Genomic DNA, 21,527 nt, shown 5'->3' with positions numbered 1-21,527 from the left:
CCAAACACATAGCGGATCACCTCAAAAAACATGTGTCAGGCTGACTACTCACTCCTCAGGATGATTTGAGCACGGCTGATCTTTTGTTGATCCAGGAGGAATCGGTGCACTCTCGCTGAAGCAGGCATGTCTGAGGATGCCTCAGTGATGGGGGGCCTTTGGCAGGGGAGGGAGGGGGGGTCCTTGGTTTATCAAAGCCACAGGCAGCAGCAGACAGAAAGTGTAGAAAAGGCTGGCTGAGCCCTGACTTCACTCTTCAAGCTATTGATCCTTTCGTCTTTTTTCAGGTCTCTCCTTCAGCTCTACTTTTTGACCTACTCGATCCTGCTGAACACAACTTTCTAACTGCTTCTCTTTCACAATGTTAACAAACCTCTTTCTCCTCTCTCTCTCTCTCTCTGTTTTTTCTTCTTCTTCAAATATTCCTTTCTCTCCTTGTGTCTTAGTCCCTCTGGTACAATCGGACAAGCTACGTCTCTCACCACTTCTGTCCAGCTGTGTTGCAGTTTGTAGTCTGCCTCTTTGCCAACCTGGGGGTGGGGGGGATTTGATGCCAGAGACCATGAGCTCATCAAGACAGAGAGAAGTGGGGCAGGCGGACAGATGGAGGGTTAGTTTGGTCACGCGCTGTCACGCTCCGACGAGTATAAACACATGCCAGACTGATGTGGTGCACCCCTCAATGTTTACAACAGGCTTTCACCTCCCTGACCTGCAAAAACAAACTGGTTCTGAACGGGGAGTGATGAAGTATACCTCTGTGTGTCTCTAACTCTCTGGTTTCAGCCCCCTCCTCTCACTAACACGTTTCATAAGATCGAGAGCCCACATGGGGTCTTGTTGGCAGGGACCGTTTTGAACTGAAAACAAAATGATGATCCCCCGTTAGCAACTTTTCGCATGTTTCCGTGGAGACAAGCCAATGCCAAGTCTGAGTCTGGCTGTCCAGACAAATAGTCTCTGCTCATCATCTGGCAGACGCTCTCAGAACGCATTTAGAAGTGCTTAGTAATATCAGTTTGTGAAGTTTAGTGAAAAATCCTGCACAAAGTATTTCTCGACACAAAATCAATGCAATCCAATGTTTTTCTGGACAGGGACTTCAGTGCAAATAAACACCCTTACCTAAGCTGTTTCAGGTTGCTTCAGTCACAGTGCTCATCAGTCAACTCTCACTGACCAATCAAAATAAAGAAAGGGCGGGACTTGTGAAATCAGCTGTGTCATGAACAATGGCGCAGTCCAGACTCATCTTACTCCACTTCTCAAGGCTACACTACACAGATACTGACCTGTTGCTAAGTCCAGGACAGAATACCTTGACGTGGTTTCCAGGTGTACGGTCACAATCGAGTGAAGCAGAAGCTAACATTTGTTATCGAACACTCTGAAACTGAGGTTGCGGGCTCCGCCACCCCAAAAAAAGCCATTAAATGAGACAGATCCAAATCCTACTCCAGGACAGTGTCAGATGGAAAGAATCTGATGCTAGTCTGCTCATCTTTTGTTTCACTATAGGTAGGTATTTTTAGATTCTTTAGATTGGGATAGTATGTTCAGACATGAGATCTGTTTGTGAAATATGACCCATTACTTAAGACCAAGCTGCTCAACAGTTCTTAAAGTCATCTATGTCAGGAACTACAACAGTTAAAACACTGCTAACAGATTATTAAAGGATCAATCTGTAAGATATGTAGTGAGTGAAATGATAAAGATACCTTACTATCTGATCAGACATTAAAGAAACATGCTATGTTGAAGTACTGTCTTCTCTGACAACAATGCAGCAGCCAGTATGTCCTCCTTCTAACTTTAGATTCTGCTCCTGAATGCTCTGGATTTGTTTGGACCAGAGAAGGTAGGCACTTTTAAGTCACCCCCACACAGCCTTTTTGGACACCCCTCAGTTTGCAGCTCTCTACAATGTTTTAGAATTTGAATTGCTGTACCCATTTTAAACACTAGGTGTCAGAGTTACATATTGCACCTTTAATCATTGATTATAAATGAACACATATATATTACATTCACAGATCAGACATAACCGTTTGACCTGTTATGCAAATGAAATCTGAGACCACAATTCTACCATCAATTTTGAAGCCTCTGCATCATCAGTTTTTATTGACATGGTCAGAAAGGTGATAATTCCACTTCATATGTAATTGTATTGGGTGATGGTGGTGTGGAAATGTGTTCCTGCCATTTTGCACCCAACATGTTTAACCGGTTGCAAAAGTGATGATAATCACTACAGTACATATGGTATTTTTCCATTTTTAGCTGCAGTAAACAAACAGCCTGAGAACTCTTCAATCACTGGCTCTTGTTTTTGTAGCCGACAGTCTCAGGTTGTTATTTTAATAGTCGACAACACAACAGAAAGAATCCCGACAGAGACAGAGCTTTTTATTTTACAGTGGCAGCCATTTCAAGCTGTTACTTCTGTCTCTTGAAAGCCAGCTGACTGGTCTGATAAAACAGCACATTGACCTTCCTGAAACAGGAGACAACGCTCTAAACCTGCCTCAGTGTGTTTGTTTGTTTGTTGTTGTTTTCATACGACTTAAACACAAAACATCCAACTGATTGGAGTGATTTCCAAACAGTTTGTATCTAAAGTGATGAACACAAAGAAAATATATTATCCTTACATATTCTGTAAGGATTTGATGCAAGTTTTCTGTTTTGCATATAATAATTTAGAAATTCTAAACATTTTCCATTTTTGATTTTTTAAATGTCACATCTTATCCTCCTTTTTTAACCAGTTTAAGTAAGTCTGTAAATAATAAGAGCTCCACAAAACATGTGTGTGAAGTTTCTTGTTCTAAATCTAATCTGATCCTGTATTTGATCATGTCTATAAACCCCTCTATTTCAGCCCTGCTCAGAACAGGCTGTTTCTGTGTCTGTACCTTTAAATATGTAAATGAGCTGTGTCTGACCACACCCCCTCTCTTGAAGGGCTTGGGTGTCTTGGTCTTTCTTACTCCATTTACTATTGTTTACGGTGAGAAGGCAGACTCAGAGGGCAGAACAAACACCTAGCTGTGGGAGTGTCACCCACCTGGGGAGGGGTTACTGCCCTTTGTGATGTCATGAAGGGAAAATTTCCAAACAGCCTGTTTGAGCACACATTTTCTGAAAAGTGGAGCAGGCAGAAGACGGACAGGATGAACTTTTCTCATCATTGGGGGGGTTTGTAGACAGACTAGAGACACATATTAGTGTTAGAGAAACATGGTGAAGTGGACTCTACATAATATGTGACATTTAAAGCTCCTGAGAGGAGTTTTTATCTGGTCATGAAACACACTGAAATTAATATTGATGTCTCTATATAACCTAAAAAAGCAACCGAGGCCATCAGAATAAAGATTGGGTGTTTCTATTTATTTATTTTAATGTCAGAAACTGCTGCAAGATGAAGTGATGAATGGTACACTGTAACTGTACAGAAACAGCTTTGTCCACAGGGGGACGCCAACTTCAACACAAACCAAGAGTCCCTCACAGGAGCCTTAACTATTTTAAATGAAAACTAATGTTACCCAAAGCCATTGATGGTGACATTCAACACTCCACTCCTAAAAGATGTTGGGGGGGGGGGGGGGGGGGGGCGCACATTGTCTTCATTCCTAACGATAGATCCTGCAATGTTGTTGCCGCCTTTTCCACACCAAGTACTTTTCTAGCTGCTGTCACTCAACAAACATCTGACAGAACGACAGAGGTCAGGCCAGGACAGCGTTGTTTGTCTGACCCTTTGTTCAACCACACTGAGCTTGAAAACAATAACTCTGCCACGGTGGGAGGATGAGCCGCGCCATCGTCCTGGAAAATTCAACTTTGATAAATCTTTCCAGACAATCGTGGAGAAATCTGTCCCATGTATCCAGGCTCTTTTAAATCCACGTCTACATTTTCCACCCCATACAGCCTAATATCTGTGACTGTATCTGATATTCACCTCTCCATCAGGTCGAGGATTACCATCCAGACCACAACACAGACAGACGCCCAGCGGTCCTTTGACCCATCCCTCCTTGTCCTGATCCCTGCCTCCCGTCCAGCTCCACTCGAGCCTTTTTTGGAGAAAAGAGAAACACGGACAAACACAGCGTGTGCCACTGGACCTGCAGCGGCCCGAGCGTGAGCTCAGTCACTTTACGGAGAATCAGACACTCTGCTCTCCTTCTGACTCGATGATGAAACAAACAGTGTAAACATACAGCCTGACACAACACTTTCCACATCTCTGAGGTCGACACTTTGGCTCTGTAAGATGGAAACTATTCAGTCTCTGTTCAAAAGCTTACTCACACATTCCTTCATGCTTCAGATGAACACACACACGCACACAGAAAATGAGGAACACACACACGCACTCACACAATAAGGAACACGCACGCACAGAAAATGAGGAGCACGCACACACACACACACACACACACACACACACACACACACACACACACACACACACACACACACACACACACACACACACACACACACACACACACACACACACACACACACACACACACACACACACACACACACACACACACACACACACACACACACACACACACACACACACACACACACACACACACACACACACACACACACACACACACACACACAGTATGTCTCATATTGGGGGTCTGGTGATGCTCAAAGTGTCGACCAAACATTAACAATCAGCTATAATATAAGTAAGTAATCAGCCTCGTCCTCGACTGTCAGGGTGACATTTTCACTTCAAAGAACGATATCACAGCAGCTGTGACTGAAGATTAGAAGAGATCTTTTTTATCTGCATCGTGACCTTGTAGGATTTTTGTGTTTGTAGAAGAATCCTTCACTCAGTTGAACAGCGTGACCCCAATTTGACAAATCCCTGGGGACCCCAGACATCGAAAAAAACAAACAGCCTATAGTAGGGAAGGGTCACATTCATTTAATTGCCAGAGGGCCAAATTGTAGGACACAAAAACGACTATAGTCAATTATGTCTCAAATTTCACTCAACATACATCCAGTGATCAAATATTATTATGGACATATTTCTGATTTTGTCATGTTTTTCTTCATGTTTCCAATTCATTGATATGTAAAAATTGACCTGAGGGCCGCGTTGAGGGTTGATGTGGCCCCCGGGCTGCCAGTTGCCCACCCCTGGCCTATAGCTAACATGTTTATTTTATCACAATGTGATAGTTTTGTTCTACCGGTTGTTGTTGGCGTGTGCTGCTTTGGTCATCATTCATATTTTCAGCATCACTAGAAAGATGCACACATGTCAAACAACCTAATGCGTCAGACTCTCAGCCGATGACTATTTAAAGTTTTACAAGTCATGCCAGTGTTGATTTTAACTTCATCATTTAACTAGATAAGACAGCTGAAGAGAGACAGGAAGTGATGGGAGGAGGGGGTGGGGGGTGGTGGTGTGACGTGCAGCAAAGGGCCGAGGTCACATTCAAAGACAACGAGGACAGCCTCTGTACACAGAGCACGTGGTGACACTGGTTTTTATTCACTTTGAATCACTGGATCTATTTGTTACAGAGCAACAACCTCGTGTTAAAGAACGACAAATAAAAGACCTTGACCCTGAGCAGGACCCCCCCTCAAACCATCGATCAGGCTCACACACTTAAGAGAGTGTCCTTGCTGACTCTCCATCGTGCACTTTGTCCCGTTCTCCTCCTGCTGAGGCTCACTGTGCTTTAGAGCCTTATCGTTTATGTCTCCATTGATTATTGAAGAGTGAGAACATGGCCCGGAGAAGGTCACGCTCATGTGGAGCACTTTGGATAAAAGCGTAGCCTGTTTATAGCTCCCAGACACTATAAATGAACTTTCTATTGTAGGAGAACCACAGCAGAAGTTTAACACAAACACACTTCCAATGGAGGTTTTAAAAATGGCTGCACATTGGTGTATCAAGAGTTTCTCAAAGTGTGGGCCCCGAGCCTCTGGGGGGGTCACCAAGGGGTTCTGGGGGGGGGGGAGGGGTTGAGCGCAGCCATGACAAGCGGCACACACATCACAGGAGATCACACAGGATGAAAGAGGAAAACGTGCAAACAACATGTTGCTTTGTCTTTCTGCAGATGGTGATGGAAGATACGATCGTGAGTTTGTATATTGTGTTTTATTTTGAAATCTACATGATGCTCTGTGTGTTTCCTGTCTGGGTGGATCTATATTTAATATTACAAAAGGTTGAGCCAGACTGTGTCTATTTTCATGTGTTATGAGTTAGCTCTGGTTGTATATGATGCTACATAAATACAAATGGATTGATTTATTAATTGATTCTCTACTTCCTCATGATCCCTTCATTCAACATGTCAATTTATAACGGGGGGGGGGGGGGGCACAGCAACCACATTACAAATGGACGCTTCCTCTACATCGTTCACACAAAACAAATCACCACGTCCAACAAACGGAGGTCTGAAATGAGTGATCTGATTCCGTGTGGCAGGAGTGAGACTCCCACTGAGTGAGTGATGGAGGGTGAAGCCGGGCTGTGGGGAGGATTGTCAGGTCCTCAGATGGAAGAGGCGCCACAGAGAGCAGCTGTCAGGACAGAAATACAGAAGCAAAAACAGTGGGGTGAAAGGGGAAACCCATGCAGTCGTCTTCCTCTGGCTTCTGTATGCAGCTCTCTGAGACGGGGGGGGGGGGGGGAGTGGGAGAACTCAAGAGAGGGAAAATGGAAATGTGTGAGAGGAGAGGAAATAGAAAGAAAGACAATAAAAAGGTGCCAGGGGCGTTGAGTTCTCTGTGCTTTCATTATTGATGACATTCAATCAGCGCTGTCACTTATCAAATCAGCAGCTTCATGTAAGCAGAGCTGCTCACCGGTGACTCAGAGCACTCTTCTCAGTTCAGCTGTGAGTCACAGGACGTCACTTCCTCCTTTAGAAACATTCAAATGCCAAAGAAACCATCATTACCCCACAACCCGTTAAAAAAAAAATGGATCCTGTACAGCTCTCCTGATGTGCTTTCAGATCTTTACACTGAAATATAAACGACAGCGTCGGATAAACAACCAGACTCAGAGCTAACACCTGTATGAGCTGCTAATCACAGCTAGTTATTATAGCTACATAAATGAATGCACAATCAGGATGTGGTTCAAAGGTCAAGTGGGCCGTGGCCCAGTCATACGATCGGTGGTTCAATCCCCAGCTCCTGCAGTCCAGATGACACTGAACCCTTATTGGCTCCTAAAAGTGAAGCCAGTGGTGTGTGAGTGTGTCACTGTGGTAAATGGAAACTCTGAAGGGTTCTTTAAAACAGAAGCTCAATGGTACCTTTACACAGATATTAAACAACAGATGCTGTACAGACGCTGCCTTGTGCTTCTGCAGGAAACACCACAGAAAGGTAAGCCACCAATTTCTGACAACACAGGATATCATAACATAAAAATAAAGCATGACTCCAAAATGTCACATAAACAATTCCCCGTCAAATTTGCGATGCCATTCTCCTGGTATGAGCTCTCTTAGACTCTCTGAACGACTCTCTGGTCCTGTGCCTTGTCTTCTCACACACACACAAACACATCACACACAAACCTTGTAGCACAATTACTATAATGAGGCGCATCACTATCAGGTTAATTAGTGCATGGGATTAGGGTGATGAGAGGCATGGCTTAGAGAGAGAGGAGAGGAGAGGAGAGGAGAGGAGAGGAGAGGAGAGGAGAGGTCATGCTGGTTCTTAGTTTATATAAAGTAAAGAGGAGAGGAGAGGAGAGGAGAGGAGAGGAGAGGAGAGGAGAGGAGAGGAGGAGAGAAGAGGAGAGGAGAGGAGAGGAGAGGTCATGCTGGTTCTTAGTTTATATAAAGTAAAGAGGAGAGGAGAGGAGAGGAGAGGAGAGGAGAGGAGAGGAGAGGAGAGGAAAAGAGAAGAGAAGAGAAGAGAAGAGGAGAGGAGAGGAGGAGAGGCGAGGTCATGCTGGTTCTTAGTTTATATAAAGTAAAGAGGAGAGGAGAGGAGAGGAGAGGAGAGGAGAGGAAAAGAGAAAAGGAGAGGAGAGGAGAGGAGGAGAGGAGAGGAGAGGAGAGGAGAGGAGAGGAGAGGAAAAGAGAAAAGGAGAGGAGAGGAGAGGAGGAGAGGAGAGGTTTGGTTTTCAAAATACCTTTTATTTTACCACTACCTGGAGAAAATTATAACACTGTCACATCATCACTCAGATCAAGAGAAGGAAATAAATAAATAAATAAAAAAAAATAAAACATAAAACAAAACAAGTGCAACAAAAATCACAACATCAACAAAAACAACATTTACTGCATCAAAAATGAATAATCAGCTCTCCATCCCCACCCACAGAGCACAAAGCTTCTTCCACAGCCCATACACTATTAAAGTCTTGCACATTGTCCATCATTTGATAATAGGCAAATTCTACCTTCAGTCTGGCCTTCAAAAGTCCCTCCAGAACCAGCACCGGTTCCACACAGCCAGTACCCTGAGCTCGGTTCTTGCGTGTAAGCCAAATGGCCAACTTAGCCGAGCCAGATAAAAAGTTCATCAGTGTATGTACAGTCTTTTTCTTTGCAGAATACTTTGGCCCAAAAACAAACACTGCATAAGAGAAATCCTCCCCGAGAGCTTCAAACAAGCTTTTCATAAGGACAAACAAGAGTGAGAGCCTGGGACACTCAACAAACAGATGAGACAAAGTTTCAGTTAGTGAACAAAACAAACACTCCTCTCCCACCCCTGGATCAATGTGCGCTCTGTATCTGTTCGTGGCTATAACCCCATGCACAACCCTCCACTGGAGATCTGCTGTTCTCTTCTCAACAGGCAGCTTGTACAGGGACCGCCAGCTGCCTTTCGGGGAAACCTCCGGGCCAAAAAACTCGATCCACCTCGACTCTTTCACTCCCGACAGACCACGAAGATGTAGGACCTTAACACAGGACTGATAGAGTGCCTTTTTCCCTGCATCCTGGAACTTTCCCAGAACAGGAGTACTAAAGGACAGCAGCCCACCTCCTCTTTCCTGCCACTCCCCGACATCTGGGGTAACAGACAAAGATGGGAAGCTGTATTCGCCCTCTTCACTCCACTGCTCACACAGATTCTCAATGTTTAGAAATGTCACAAGTTTTACTGGAAGTGCAGCAAAGACTTCCTCCACCACTCTTTCCACCACCCGGCTGGAGGTGATATTGGTCCTTTCTTTGAGGGCGTCCAGGGTCAGTCTTACCAGGTGACCCAGTTTTGTGCAGCCTGCCTCTCTGAAACTGGCCCGGAGACTGGCTGACTGCAAAGTTGGAGTCCTTATGAAATCATTAAAAAATAACGGTTCCTCAAAGATCCACATTCCCAGACTCTCAGTTTTTTCCCTTTTGAATGTGTACATTTTCCATGCCTGCATTACAGACATATAAAAGGATGTTAATCCAGTGAGATCCACCTCCTCAAGCTTTAACAGAAAGAGCTGCTTAGTGTACCCCAGCCGTCCAGCTCTCCTCAGCAGCAGTCGAGCGATGTCCATCCAGCTGGGACCACAAGTGAAAAGGAGTCTCTGTGCAGTCTGGAGTCTGAATGAGGCAATTTTTGACTGAATGTCTATAAGTCCATGTCCCCCTTCAGCCACCGGCAGGTAGAGGACTGCCGCCTGAACCCAGTGTTTGCCTGACCAGAAGAAGTCCAGGATGGCCCTTTGAATGTCCTCCACCAGCCCTCTTGGAGGTGTCAAAGCCACAAGTCTGTGCCAGAGAGTCGAGGCAACCAAGTTATTGACCACCAGAACTCTTCCCCTATACGACAACTGGGGTAGCAACCATTTCCATTTAGACAACCGAGCGCACACTTTCTCCCTAACTCCCTCCCAGTTTTTACTTTTAAAGCCCTCGGTACCCAAATAAACCCCCAACACCTTCAACCCCTCCCTCCCCCACTCAAGTCCACCCGGCAGACTGGGCACTGCCTGGTCCCTCCACTCTCCCACCAGTAAGGCACCACTTTTTTCCCAGTTCACCCGTGCAGCTGTTGCCCTTTCATACAGGGACAGGGTGTCCCGCAGACACCGAACGTCCCCCTGATTGGAGATGAAGATGTTTACATCATCAGCATAGGCAGAAATTGTAGGGGGACATTCAATGCTACAGGCCGCGGGCAAAGAAAGCCCGCTGAGCCGGTCCCTCAACCTGCACAGCAAGGGCTCAATAGCCAAGCTGTACAGCTGGCCGGAGATGGGACAACCTTGTCTGATCCCTCGCCGTACAGGGATTGGCCGACTCAACCCCGCCCCCATCTTCACCAAACACTGTGCATCCTGATACAACAAACCAACTAATGACACAAAACCATCCCCAAAACCAAAAGACCTCAGTGCAGAAAACAAATACGAGTGATCCACCCTGTCAAACGCCTTCTCTTGATCCAGAGACACAATGCCAACATTTAGATTATAGATTTTACACACATCAATGACATCTCTGATAAGAAAAACATTATCCATGATTGTCCGGTCTGGAACACAGTAACTCTGGTCTTTATGGACCACACTTCCCAGAACGTCCTTTAGTCTGTTCGATAAAGCTCTGGAGAGGATCTTGTAGTCCGCACAAAGCAAAGCAACCGGCCTCCAGTTTTTTAACAATGCCAGGTCACCTTTCTTGGGGAGCAAGGAAAGAACTGCTCTCTTACAAGAACCAGGAAGAGACCCGGTCCTGCAACACTCCATTAAAACACTATGCAGGTCAGACCCAAGAATATTCCAGAACCTCTTAAAAAAGTCTGTGGACAACCCATCTATTCCAGGTGCTCTTCCTGTTGCCATCTGAGTGACAGCAGCAGTGAGCTCCTCCAGAGACAGCTCCCCTTCCAGAAGAGACCTCTCCTCCACACTGAGCTGAGGGAGACCCTCCAGGAGCTCCCTGCGACACTCCTGGCTGCAACTCTCTGCTCCAAACAGATCCTCATAGAACTGCATGGCGTGACTGCTCATTTCCTTTGGATCAGCTGTTATTCGACCTCCTGGCAGTTTCAGACAAGTCAGCAGCTTTTTTTGAGCCACAGATCTCTCAAGATTGAAAAAGAAAGACGTTGGGGCATCCATGTCTTTGAGTTGAAGGAAACGACTCCGCACAAGAGCTCCCTTCACCCTCTCCTGCAGGAAAGAGCTCAACTCCATACGTTTCTCCTTCAGCAGGGTACCAGTGGTGGGATCCACACTCCCATTTAACCCCTCCTCAAGGTTCTTAATGTTGTCCTCAAGATTTTTAATGACTGTTTTTAATCTAGCAGAAGAGTGTGACGTGTACTGCTGACAAAAAACACGAATCTGAGCTTTACCAACCTCCCACCAAAGCTTCAAAGAATCAAACTCAACTTTTCTTAATTGCCACTGATCCCAAAAACACCCAAAGTTTTTACAGAAAACATTGTCCAGTAGAAGCTTGTTATTAAAATGCCAGAAGGACTTAGCCCTTTCACCTGGTGAAATAATCAGCTCCACACTAACAAAATGGTGATCAGTGAAGCCGACAGGCAGAATATTACAATGAATTAATCTGGGGTTGAGAGTTCTGGAGATGTAAACCCTGTCCAGTCTAGCTGCACACACCCTGTTACTGTTAACCCTGACCCATGTATACTGTCTGGATTGTGGATGTTTCACTCTAAATGTGTCCAACAAATCCAGGTGAGAGATGACAGTGTTTAAAGTCTGGGATGAATGTGGATGTGGCTCCTCTCCTATTCTATCCACGGTGAAATCAAGTGTGCAGTTAAAATCACCACCAAGAATGATCTGATCCTGATTATAGATCACTAACTCCTTTTGGAGGCGGGTATAGAAAGCTACCCTTTCAGCTCCATTATTTGGAGCATAAATATTAGTGAAGCAGAAAACAGTGTCCTCTATTTCTGCTCTTACAATTAAAAGCCTTCCCTTTACAATTTCAGCACAAGAGACGATCTTTACATTTGCAGATGCTCTAAACAAAATGGCTACTCCTGCACTAAGGTTGGTGCCATGGCTAAGGTAGTTAGAGCCCTCCCACCATAAACCCCAATCTGTCTCATCTGATGGTGTGGTATGAGTCTCTTGTAAAAACAAGATATCAATGTTTTTCTGAGTTGAGATCTCAGAGATAAGGCCCCTTTTCTGTCTGTCTCTCCCACCATTAATGTTAAGAGATCCTATCTTAAGACTCCTCATAGAAAGATCAGAGAGAAAGAACAGACAAGTAGACACAAACAGGGAGCAGTAGAAGAAGAAAAACACCTTGTGATGCATGATCATTTCTTTGTCTTCTTCACACTCTTACGTCCAACTTTCCTCAGTGCGGTGATGTGCTTTTTAAGACGGAACCGTTTTTTCGCGTCCAGGAGGTCAAACCCAACCTGTCTTTTCAGTATGCTGACTGACTTTATGAACTTTTCAGTATCACTAAAGTAGTCACTGATTTTTACTGATTTGTTGTATGTTTCATCCATAAATTGATTGATTGACTCTAAAGAATAAAGACCAGAGCCACTATTTGGCAAATCAGCAATGGATGCATTGTCTGACTCATAATCTTCATCCATGTCCTCTCCTTCACATGATGCCTGGCTACAACACACTGTCTTACCTTCCTTCAATGAAACATCTACAACTGCAGAACTTGTGGAATCTTCAGTTTTATCATTATCTACAGTCTGTGATTTTTCTGTAGCCTGAGAGCTGGTCGAAGCCACTTCTACCTCAGCCACGGCCTCAGCACAAGGCGCAGGCGCGGACGCGGCCTCTGCCGCAGGCACGGACGCGGACGCGGCCTCCGCCCCAGGCGCGGACGCGGACGCGGCCTCCGCCCCAAGCGCGGACGCGGACGCGGCCCCCGCCACATGCGCCACACTAACAGAGCTGCCCGCGTCAGCGGCAGCACTAGCCGCCTCCTGCTGTCTGTGCGGACACGCAAAACGTTTGTGTCCCACATCACCACACTCAAAACACTTCAGCTGTCCCGAGCTCGCATACACCATATAAGAAGCGTCACCGTGTTTCACTCTAAAGGAAACCTCCAGAGTCTGTGTGGGCGAATCCAAAAACATGAACACCTGACGCCGCAAAGATTGAACATGTTTCAGTTTGGGATCTTTACACCCTAGACTCACAGTTTTGAAACCACTCGCAAACTTCCCAAACCTGCGGAGTTCGTTCTCTAACAAGTTGTTAGAAATAAACGGCGGAACACCGGATACGGTGATCCGCGTAGAGGGAACCGACAACGGGGAAACCTGCACAAACAAATCCCTAATGAACACACCACTCTCAATCAGCTGATACACAAGAGGCTCACTCTTCAGAAAAACAACCACAGCCTTGTTCATTCGGGATGCATACAAGAGTTTATCATGGCCTACCTGTTCACCTGCAGCTAACAAAACCTCCTCCACGGTGACAGTACCGTTCGGAGGGACTATCCGAACTCCCTGTCGGAGAGTCGGAGGTGGCGTCTCAGCAGACGCCATTCCTCCCTCCAACCCCTCCAACGATCTGTCTTACACAGCCAACAACACTCAATACAAATATGAAAACAATCTGACCTGATCGTGCACTTTGAAAACAGTAGAAAGGATAGCAAACAATTCAATCTCCGCGCCACTCGCAACACCACCACCGTCACTCACACTCACACTCACACTCACCGGAAACCGGAAACCGGAAACGGAAACGGAAACAGGAGAGGAGAGGAGAGGAGAGGAAAAGAGAAGAGAAGAGAAGAGAAGAGAAGAGGAGAGGAGAGGAGGAGAGGCGAGGTCATGCTGGTTCTTAGTTTATATAAAGTAAAGAGGAGAGGAGAGGAGAGGAGAGGAGAGGAGAGGAGAGGAAAAGAGAAAAGGAGAGGAGAGGAGAGGAGAGGAGGAGAGGAGAGGAGAGGAGAGGAGAGGAGAGGAGAGGTCATGCTGGTTCTTAGTTTATATAAAGTAAAGAGGAGAGGAGAGGAGAGGAGAGGAAAAGAGAAAAGGAGAGGAGAGGAGAGGAGAGGAGGAGAGAGGAGAGGAGAGGAGAGGAGAGGAGAGGAGAGGAGAGGAGATGCTGGTTCTTAGTTTATATAAAGTAAACATGGAGGCTACAGTACAAGTCTATGCATAGTCTTTTTGCTGGAATAAAAAAAGGAGGAGAGGAGAGGTATACATTCAGAGAAATCAGCACCAAAATAAATTTGAAGTCCTTAAATTTGGGGTCTTAATCTTTGCACAACCACACTGAAGACCTCCTCTCATCTGAGAAACAATGCTCTCTCTCCCCCGCCCCTCCTCCCTCTCTCGTCTCTCTAGGCAGTAACAGAAACACAGCCAGAGGTTGGAGCTACATAATGAGAGCATGTTTCAGAAAACCAAGGTCGTGGTGAACCACTGGAGTCACAGCGTGCAAATATTTGAGGCCCAAAGAAGTGGCTGTTTGAATGAGTGTGATGTGAATACTGGATCCTTCCTCTCTCTCTCCTCATGCATCTAAACCTCCTGTGACGACTTTACCCTTTGACGTTTCAGTTCTATTAAAGCTTTGATAAATGATCGGTAGATGTGAGCACGGATCACGATCAATGACGCTAAAAATAATTCAACCCGTTCAGGGAGAATGTCATCAGCAGGAGTCGTCCATTGTTCAGCGCCTGTAGGAATCAAAGTTTGGAAGAAGAAGTGAGGAGGTGAAACACAGCTCCCTCTCTTTGTGGTGAGCTGCCTGGGATGAATTAAACGTGACATTTCACTCCCATCATTGTTCCTGGTAAAGCCATTAGTAACTCGCGTTCACTGGAAAACAATTTGATTGTTGACACATGTTTTTAGTTTTGCTGAATTTTTCAACAGTGTTCCTCCTCCCTCGTGGTAGAACTTCCTGTCTCTGCGTGTTTCATGCCTCCTGCACACAAAGTCGCTGTGAAACCATCTGAAACACTAAATGTCCAAACAGCAGCAACAGCTTCTTTATCAGACACATGTTGGTCCCTCACACCTCTGGAGTAAAAGTCTGACTTTGTGTTTGCTGGAGGCGGCAGTAGCTCAGACTGCAGGGATTTTGGTTAGGGAACTGGAGGGTTCAAGTCCCGGACCCTGATATGGAAGGTGGTCTGGTAGCTGGAGAGATGCCATTCAGGCCTATGTGTGTGAGAAGCATGTCTCTCAATAACAGAGGGTCAGACCAGAATTTCCCCTCTGGGATTAATAAAGTATATAAAATTTAAAAAATTAAAATTTTATTACAGTGATTGCTTATCTCAGTGGTGTCCAAAGTGGAGGTCGCCAGCCACGAAGAGGGGGGACTACAACATTAGTACGGTTATACTGCAGGTCATATGATTAGAACTGTTTGAATTAAAATTCTCCAAAAAAGCAACAGCACTGACAATATCGCCAAGATGTAGCAGAACGCCCCCCCCAAAGCTTCAGTACAACAGGAAGAGAGGAAGAAGTTCACCCTGTGTGTGGGTGAACATTTTCTGTACCCGTCTACTGACCATACACTGTACACACATGGACGTCACCCACTGGTTTCTGAAGTGTAGTTTTGAAGCCCAACAATGACAGTCCATCCATTCATAATCTTAAACCGCTTGTCCCGTTCGGGATCGCTAGAGCTGATTCCAGCTGTCATTGGGTGAGAGGTGGAGTACACCCTGGACTGTTCACCAGCCAATCACAGAGCTGACATGTAGAGACAGACAACCAGCCACCCTCACATTCACACCTACAGGAAGTTTAGAGTCACTAGTTAATTTAAAGGATGTCTTAGGAGGCGCTAACCACTGCAGCTCAACCTAACTTTCAATCAATCTAAAAACAGGCATAGAGGTAGAGCGGGCCTTAAGCATCCTGGTAAACAGCTGCAACACATCCACCTGTCAGTCAACTCAGCCACGATTCTTATCGTGCGTATTGAAGCCTACCTCTTAGGTCTAATTACATTTTAAAAAAGCAGCTCTACCTGCATCCTGCGAGTTGAGCACCTCCAGAGCATGCATCATGGCACTGGCAAACACGTTGGCGTCCTCCTTGCTGCCGAAGTTCAGCCCGTAGACCTGTCGGGCATCCCGCCACTGGTGGAAGGTCTGCGTGGCCTGGTTGTACTTCAGCCCCTTGGGAATGGCACAGTTTATCACCACCTGAAGATGTCCACGATGAGAGAGGGAAACAAGAAACACCCATGACTGAGAGGATAAACTTCAAATGACTTTGAGTGAGACTTCATGTTTACAGTCTGAACCTGATTTCTGTAGATTATAAACACAAACAGGAGGATAAAGAAAGATGTACAAGCAGTGTGGTGTCCATCTCTCTCTCTCTGCTGCCAAGTTCAGGAGCTGTCACAAATCAGGGAGAAGATTTAAAGCCAACGCACCAGATCCTGGTCCTGTCCCAACAAACACCCCCCAATCTCATTAAAGTGAGACTCTGGAGGTGATATGTGGTTAAAGGTCATTTTTACCTGCTTGTAAAGAGACTTAAAGATCCATTACTCTGCATTTAAGGTGCTTAGGATGCTAACGTTGAGGAGAAACGCCCCCAGGCAGCTCTACTCTGAGTTATTGAGACGGAGAACGGAGAGCTCTAACAAATCCTCCTTCTTCCATGTCTGCGTCCTCCGTACACAAAACACTAAATCTGTATGGTAGTCAGTGAAAGTTGATGTAAGCATGTACATCATCGTTATCTGATGTAACTGAAACACCCAGAAAAGATGAGTCATGCTGTAGGTCTTAATCTGATAATCACAGTGTCATCTCGTGTCCCCACTAATGAGACAGGCAGCCTCATGTCTGAAGCTTCTCCTGCACGGCCCCTCTGGTTAGATTTCAGAAGATTAAAGTAAAATGAGAAAAAGCCCAAATGAGAATTATCTTTGCTTCGGCCAATAAACATCTCGTCTAGCGCTGAAGACTGTTACCGCTCTGATTGTTTATCCAAAACAAAGTCGACGTCCGGCAGCTGGACAAATTTATTTGAACCCAGCAAGAGATAATCTAGTGTCAGTGTCTGTGCTTGTTGTGATGCGAGTCTGTGTCAGGCAGAAAGTGATACACATCACGATTCTTTATTGTTGAAGGAGCGGGTGATAAAACAAGCAGCCAGCGAACGTCAGGAGAAGTTGAGCCGTCTTAACGCTGGATGTTTATTGAAGGTGGCAGCGAAGAAAACCAAACAGAGGAAATATGAATGTTATTATCACAGCGCCACACACACGCTGATAATCAGCCTGCAGCCCTGAGTGTGAACGACTCACACACACACACACACACAGCCGCTACAACCACGCGATAACTCCAGTTTACGAGGTCGAACATCGACCAGTTTGTCATCTGTTTGTTCTGAAGCGGTGGGTTGGGACTTTTATTTTAAAGGTGTAATATGTTGAACTTTACACTAAAACATCACTAAAGCCCGCCCCTACTTCTCCCTCTCATGTCTCCAAAATTGAGGAAGTAGCAAATATATTATTTAACATTTAGGTGTCGCGAAAATGTATGTGCTTTTTATAGCTGCTGTCAGTTTGCAAACGGCTTTTATATCCAACTTAATTTCACTCAGCTGACTGTTTTAACATCTACTAACGATCGTGTTTCAGTCAGTACAGTGTGTGTGTGTGTGACTGAGGCTGGTGACTCGCAGTCTTGCTCGTTCACGTTCAGTCAGTGTTTCGTTCAGTGAACGAACTGAACGAGAGCTCCGCCTCCGAGACTCTCTCTCTCCCTCTCAGTCAGTCAGTCAGTCAGTCAGTGAGTGATTTGTGTACTGAACGTACTGAACAGAACGGTCAGGGAAAATAAATGTGATTGTTTTAGCAGCTTTCAGTTTGCAAACTGTAGCTTTATCCAACTAAATTCTCAGCTCATTGGTTTATTATTCACCACCGGCTGTTCTCAGTACGATCGCGAGCAGAACTAAACGTTCGGCCGTGTTTCAGTTTATTAAATTCTGATTCACAGACAGAGCTGGTGAGAATTACTGAACGATTCGGTGAACAAATCTTTTGAACGAATCACTTTACTGAACTGATTCTACTGATTCAGTACACTGAAAAGAACTGCTTTTCCCATCACTACCCGGAGCGGCTGCACTAAAACGGCAGAGCGCTTGTTTAAAAAAAGAGGCTGGGCGCTGCGCTTTTCATCCTGGAGGCCGCTTTCTGCTGAGAACGCTCTCTACCCATTGAAAAGAACTGAAAAAAAGACGCTGGCGCTGAGAAAGAAACGCTAGGTGGACACGGGGCCTAAACCTGTTTTTATTTATTGTTTTGTTGAGTTCTTACATTACATCAAATATTTCCAACAGTTATCAAAGCCAGAGAAATCCTTCATTTTATAGTGGTAACCGTACGTGTCTTGTTGTGGCGGCCGTCATGACAGAGACGACATGTTTATCGTTGCCGTGGAAACACCGGATGTTACGTCAAAGACCGCTGCATGAGGAAGTGTGAGCTGCTACTGAAAGCTGCCGTGCTGTTGCTATATGTGCTGCTGTGATAGAAACTTCATGTAAATGATACTTGGATACATCGTTGGAAAACATATTCTCTTCTTCAGGTCGTTTTTTCTGGTAGTTTTACATTATACACATAAAAAGAGTTGGCAGTGCATCCCAGTGAGCCTGTTTGTCACATTTCTAAAGATTCCCTCAAAGCATTCCTGAGATTTACAGGAATGAGTCGGACGGATGGATGATTGGAACGCCTCCAACAGCCTGTGGCCACAGATGTGGTCCAGTGGAGCCATAATCACAGCAGAGTTATTGATTTAATTAGTGGATTAAATTAAATGTTGAGGAAAATAAGAGGAGGCAAACATGCGATCTAGTTGTTGTGACACTAACGTGTTCTAGCTTGTGGCCTTCGTCAGGCTCACTGAGGGCTTGAGGGACTGAGACTTCTCATCCTCCTACTCACTCCATCCCTCCAGCCATAGAAGAACTCTCAAACATGGAGGCAGAGAGGATTGTGGGATTGTTAGGATAGTGTGTGTGCTACCTAACAGGAGAGATTCACTCACAGGTAGCAGATAGTTTTCTCTGTTAGCTTGTTTGTAATATTAAAGAAGACATATGATCCTCCTTCTCCACTTTTTCAAACAGTCCTCCTGTGGTCTAAATGAAACATCTGTGCTGTGCTTTGTTCAAAATATAACATGAATCAAGCAGCAGAGGAGGTTTGTGACCCTGTATAAACCAGCTCTCTCAGAACGCTCCGTTTTGGTGTGTATGTCTCTTTAAATGTAATGACCCCCCTGAGTTTTCCCCGTAGACATCTCTCCTCTGTAGTGAGAATAAAAATGGCTGACCTGCGCAAAAGTTTTGTTCTAAGCTTGGGGTGGAGTCCATGGGTGGAGATATCAGGGGAGGGGAGGGGAGGGGATTTTTTTTTACCAAAATCCCACTGTGACATCACAAGGAGAGCACATTTGAAACGGATCATTTTTCTCTGTGTTGTAAGACTTATAAAGACCACAAACAAAGAACTGGATGGGTTTATTTCACATTTTGTGGGTCGGTACCCAAATATATGTTCAGAAACACTGTTTAAGTGGATTTTTCATAATATGTCCCCTTTAATGTACTCTTACACAAACATGGTGTGTGTGGCTGGATGTGTCTGTCCATTCTTTCATGAACGTTGGTTTTGTTTGTGTGTGAAAAAGAGCTCAACAGTCAGTAAGACGTTCTGTCACTCGGATGGGGTCTGCAGCTCTCAGGGGAGACGGCCTTTACTGGTTCCATCCACTCACCTGATGATCCTGGATCTTGCGGCCCACCACGCGGAAGGCGTTGTTGCCCGTGTGGTGGTAGATGTGGACTCTGCTGAAGCCCGTGGAACCACCAGCTGGGACCCACTTCTTATTGGCATCGTCATACACCATGACAGCAGCTCGCGCCTGGCAGATACTCTGTTCACTGAAGGAAAAACAAAGGAGACAAAAAGAAGGAAACTCATTAGCCATCGTAGGTGAAGGAAAACTCATAATGGTCAAACACGCCTTTCAGTGACCGACACACAGGAAACGCTCTGTTCTCCATCCATATCAGAGAGCATCTTAAGCATCTCTGAATTCTCCTCTTTGTTCTTCTTTTATGTGTTTTTATCTCTTTAGAGGGTCTGAAAACCCTGAGAGATGTTCTTGTCTGTGATTAGAGGTGATGCAACGTCATATGTTCTGTTCGGCCAGAACTTCTGCTGTCAACAACAACACATCTATCCTCTTGTACTTTATATGTACAGCTTTCATTGGGCGAGAGGCGGGGTTACAACCTGGACTGGTCGCCAGTATATCTCAGGGCTGACTTTTAGAGACAGACAAGCAGTCATACTCGGTCACACCTACGGACAATTTAGAGTCTCCAGGTAACCTAACGAGCATGTGTTTGGACTGTGGGAGGAAGCCGGAGTACCAGGAGAGAACCCACACATGCACAGGGAGAACATTCAAACTCCACACAGAGAGGCTCCTGTCAGACAGGGATTCAAACCAGAACCTTTTCTGAAGACACAGAGATGTTAGGATGTAACACAAAACGCCACAAAGAGGTTTAAATTATCTATCTATCTATCTCTCTCTCTCTCTCTCTCTCTCTCTCTCTCTGATCAATCATTCAACACAAAACTGAAATATCTTGTATTTATTAAACAAGGTTTGTGCTGGGTCTGGACTGACTGACCGTCCAATCAGGATGCAGTCTTTGAGAAGTGCTGGTCTACAGAGTGCTATTAAGAGCTCACAAACAGGGAGTTCACATACTAGATTTCAGAGACGTTCACCACCCCGGAGCACCAAACAAATGAAACGTGCTTTGTGGGTCTCTGGCTGTATTTTCTACCTTAATAACTACACAGAGACTTCTCCTTGTAATTTGAACCTGGAGACATCAGCGGTGAGCCTTGTGTTTAAATGGACAACAGCAATTTAGAAAGTGCAATCCCATGATGTTAGTGGACTCACACAAGACCCGTTACAGGTAGAATTACTGCCTGAGAGCCTGTGTCCCACACGATGTCGGGGAGTGTACCTGTTTATTGAACAAAATCAAAAAGACGGACATCACAGAGTCATCACAGGTGATCATGCTGACCCCGTCATTCAGAATCAAATCATTTCATCGAGTCCCAGCAGATATTTGTGCCAAATTTAAAGACACTGCCTTGAGGGGATCTTTACTTGTATCATACCCTTAAGAAAAACAAGGAAGTAAAGACATGGAGCTCATGGTTTCTGGTCCTAGATATGATGTAAACTCCATTTCACATGACACAATATCATTTTATGTAACACCATTGCTGTCCGTCTGGTTAATTCCAACATCAGTCAAACTCATGTCAAGTCTGATGTTGTAGCTTACATAAGACACAACACACAGTGGGCTTCCTGCTGACAGGTAAACTGACCTCACCGTGTAAAACTGGTAGAGCTACATTTTAATGTGTTCATCATATCATGATATGTTTCACAGCGCTGGAAGTGAGGGAAACCGTCAACTCTTTGTCGCAT

The 21,527-nt window shown here is 45.2% G+C and overlaps 1 protein-coding gene across 9 annotated transcripts in view; it reads right to left on the bottom strand.

Moving 5' to 3' along the window:
* Positions 1 to 21,527, bottom strand: part of enah (ENAH actin regulator) — a 128,405-nt gene that overhangs the window by 53,580 nt on the left and 53,298 nt on the right. For 8 of the 9 annotated variants that reach the window (XM_065963868.1, XM_065963867.1, XM_065963865.1 and 5 more), the window contains exons 2-3: positions 19,773 to 19,938; positions 15,983 to 16,160 (exon numbers count right to left, since the gene is read on the bottom strand). In XM_065963868.1, coding sequence (XP_065819940.1) covers positions 15,983 to 16,160; positions 19,773 to 19,938 — 344 coding nt within the window. Of the gene's footprint in view, positions 1 to 52; positions 7,741 to 15,982; positions 16,161 to 19,772; positions 19,939 to 21,527 lie in introns of those variants that run through there. The other variant, XM_065963870.1, reaches the window with a different exon arrangement.

Source organism: Labrus bergylta, chromosome 15, assembly GCF_963930695.1.
Source record: "Labrus bergylta chromosome 15, fLabBer1.1, whole genome shotgun sequence".
NCBI lineage: Eukaryota > Metazoa > Chordata > Actinopteri > Labriformes > Labridae > Labrus > Labrus bergylta.
The sequence above is the reverse complement of the archived record's forward strand: the minus strand, read 5'-3'. Positions and strand labels throughout refer to the sequence as shown.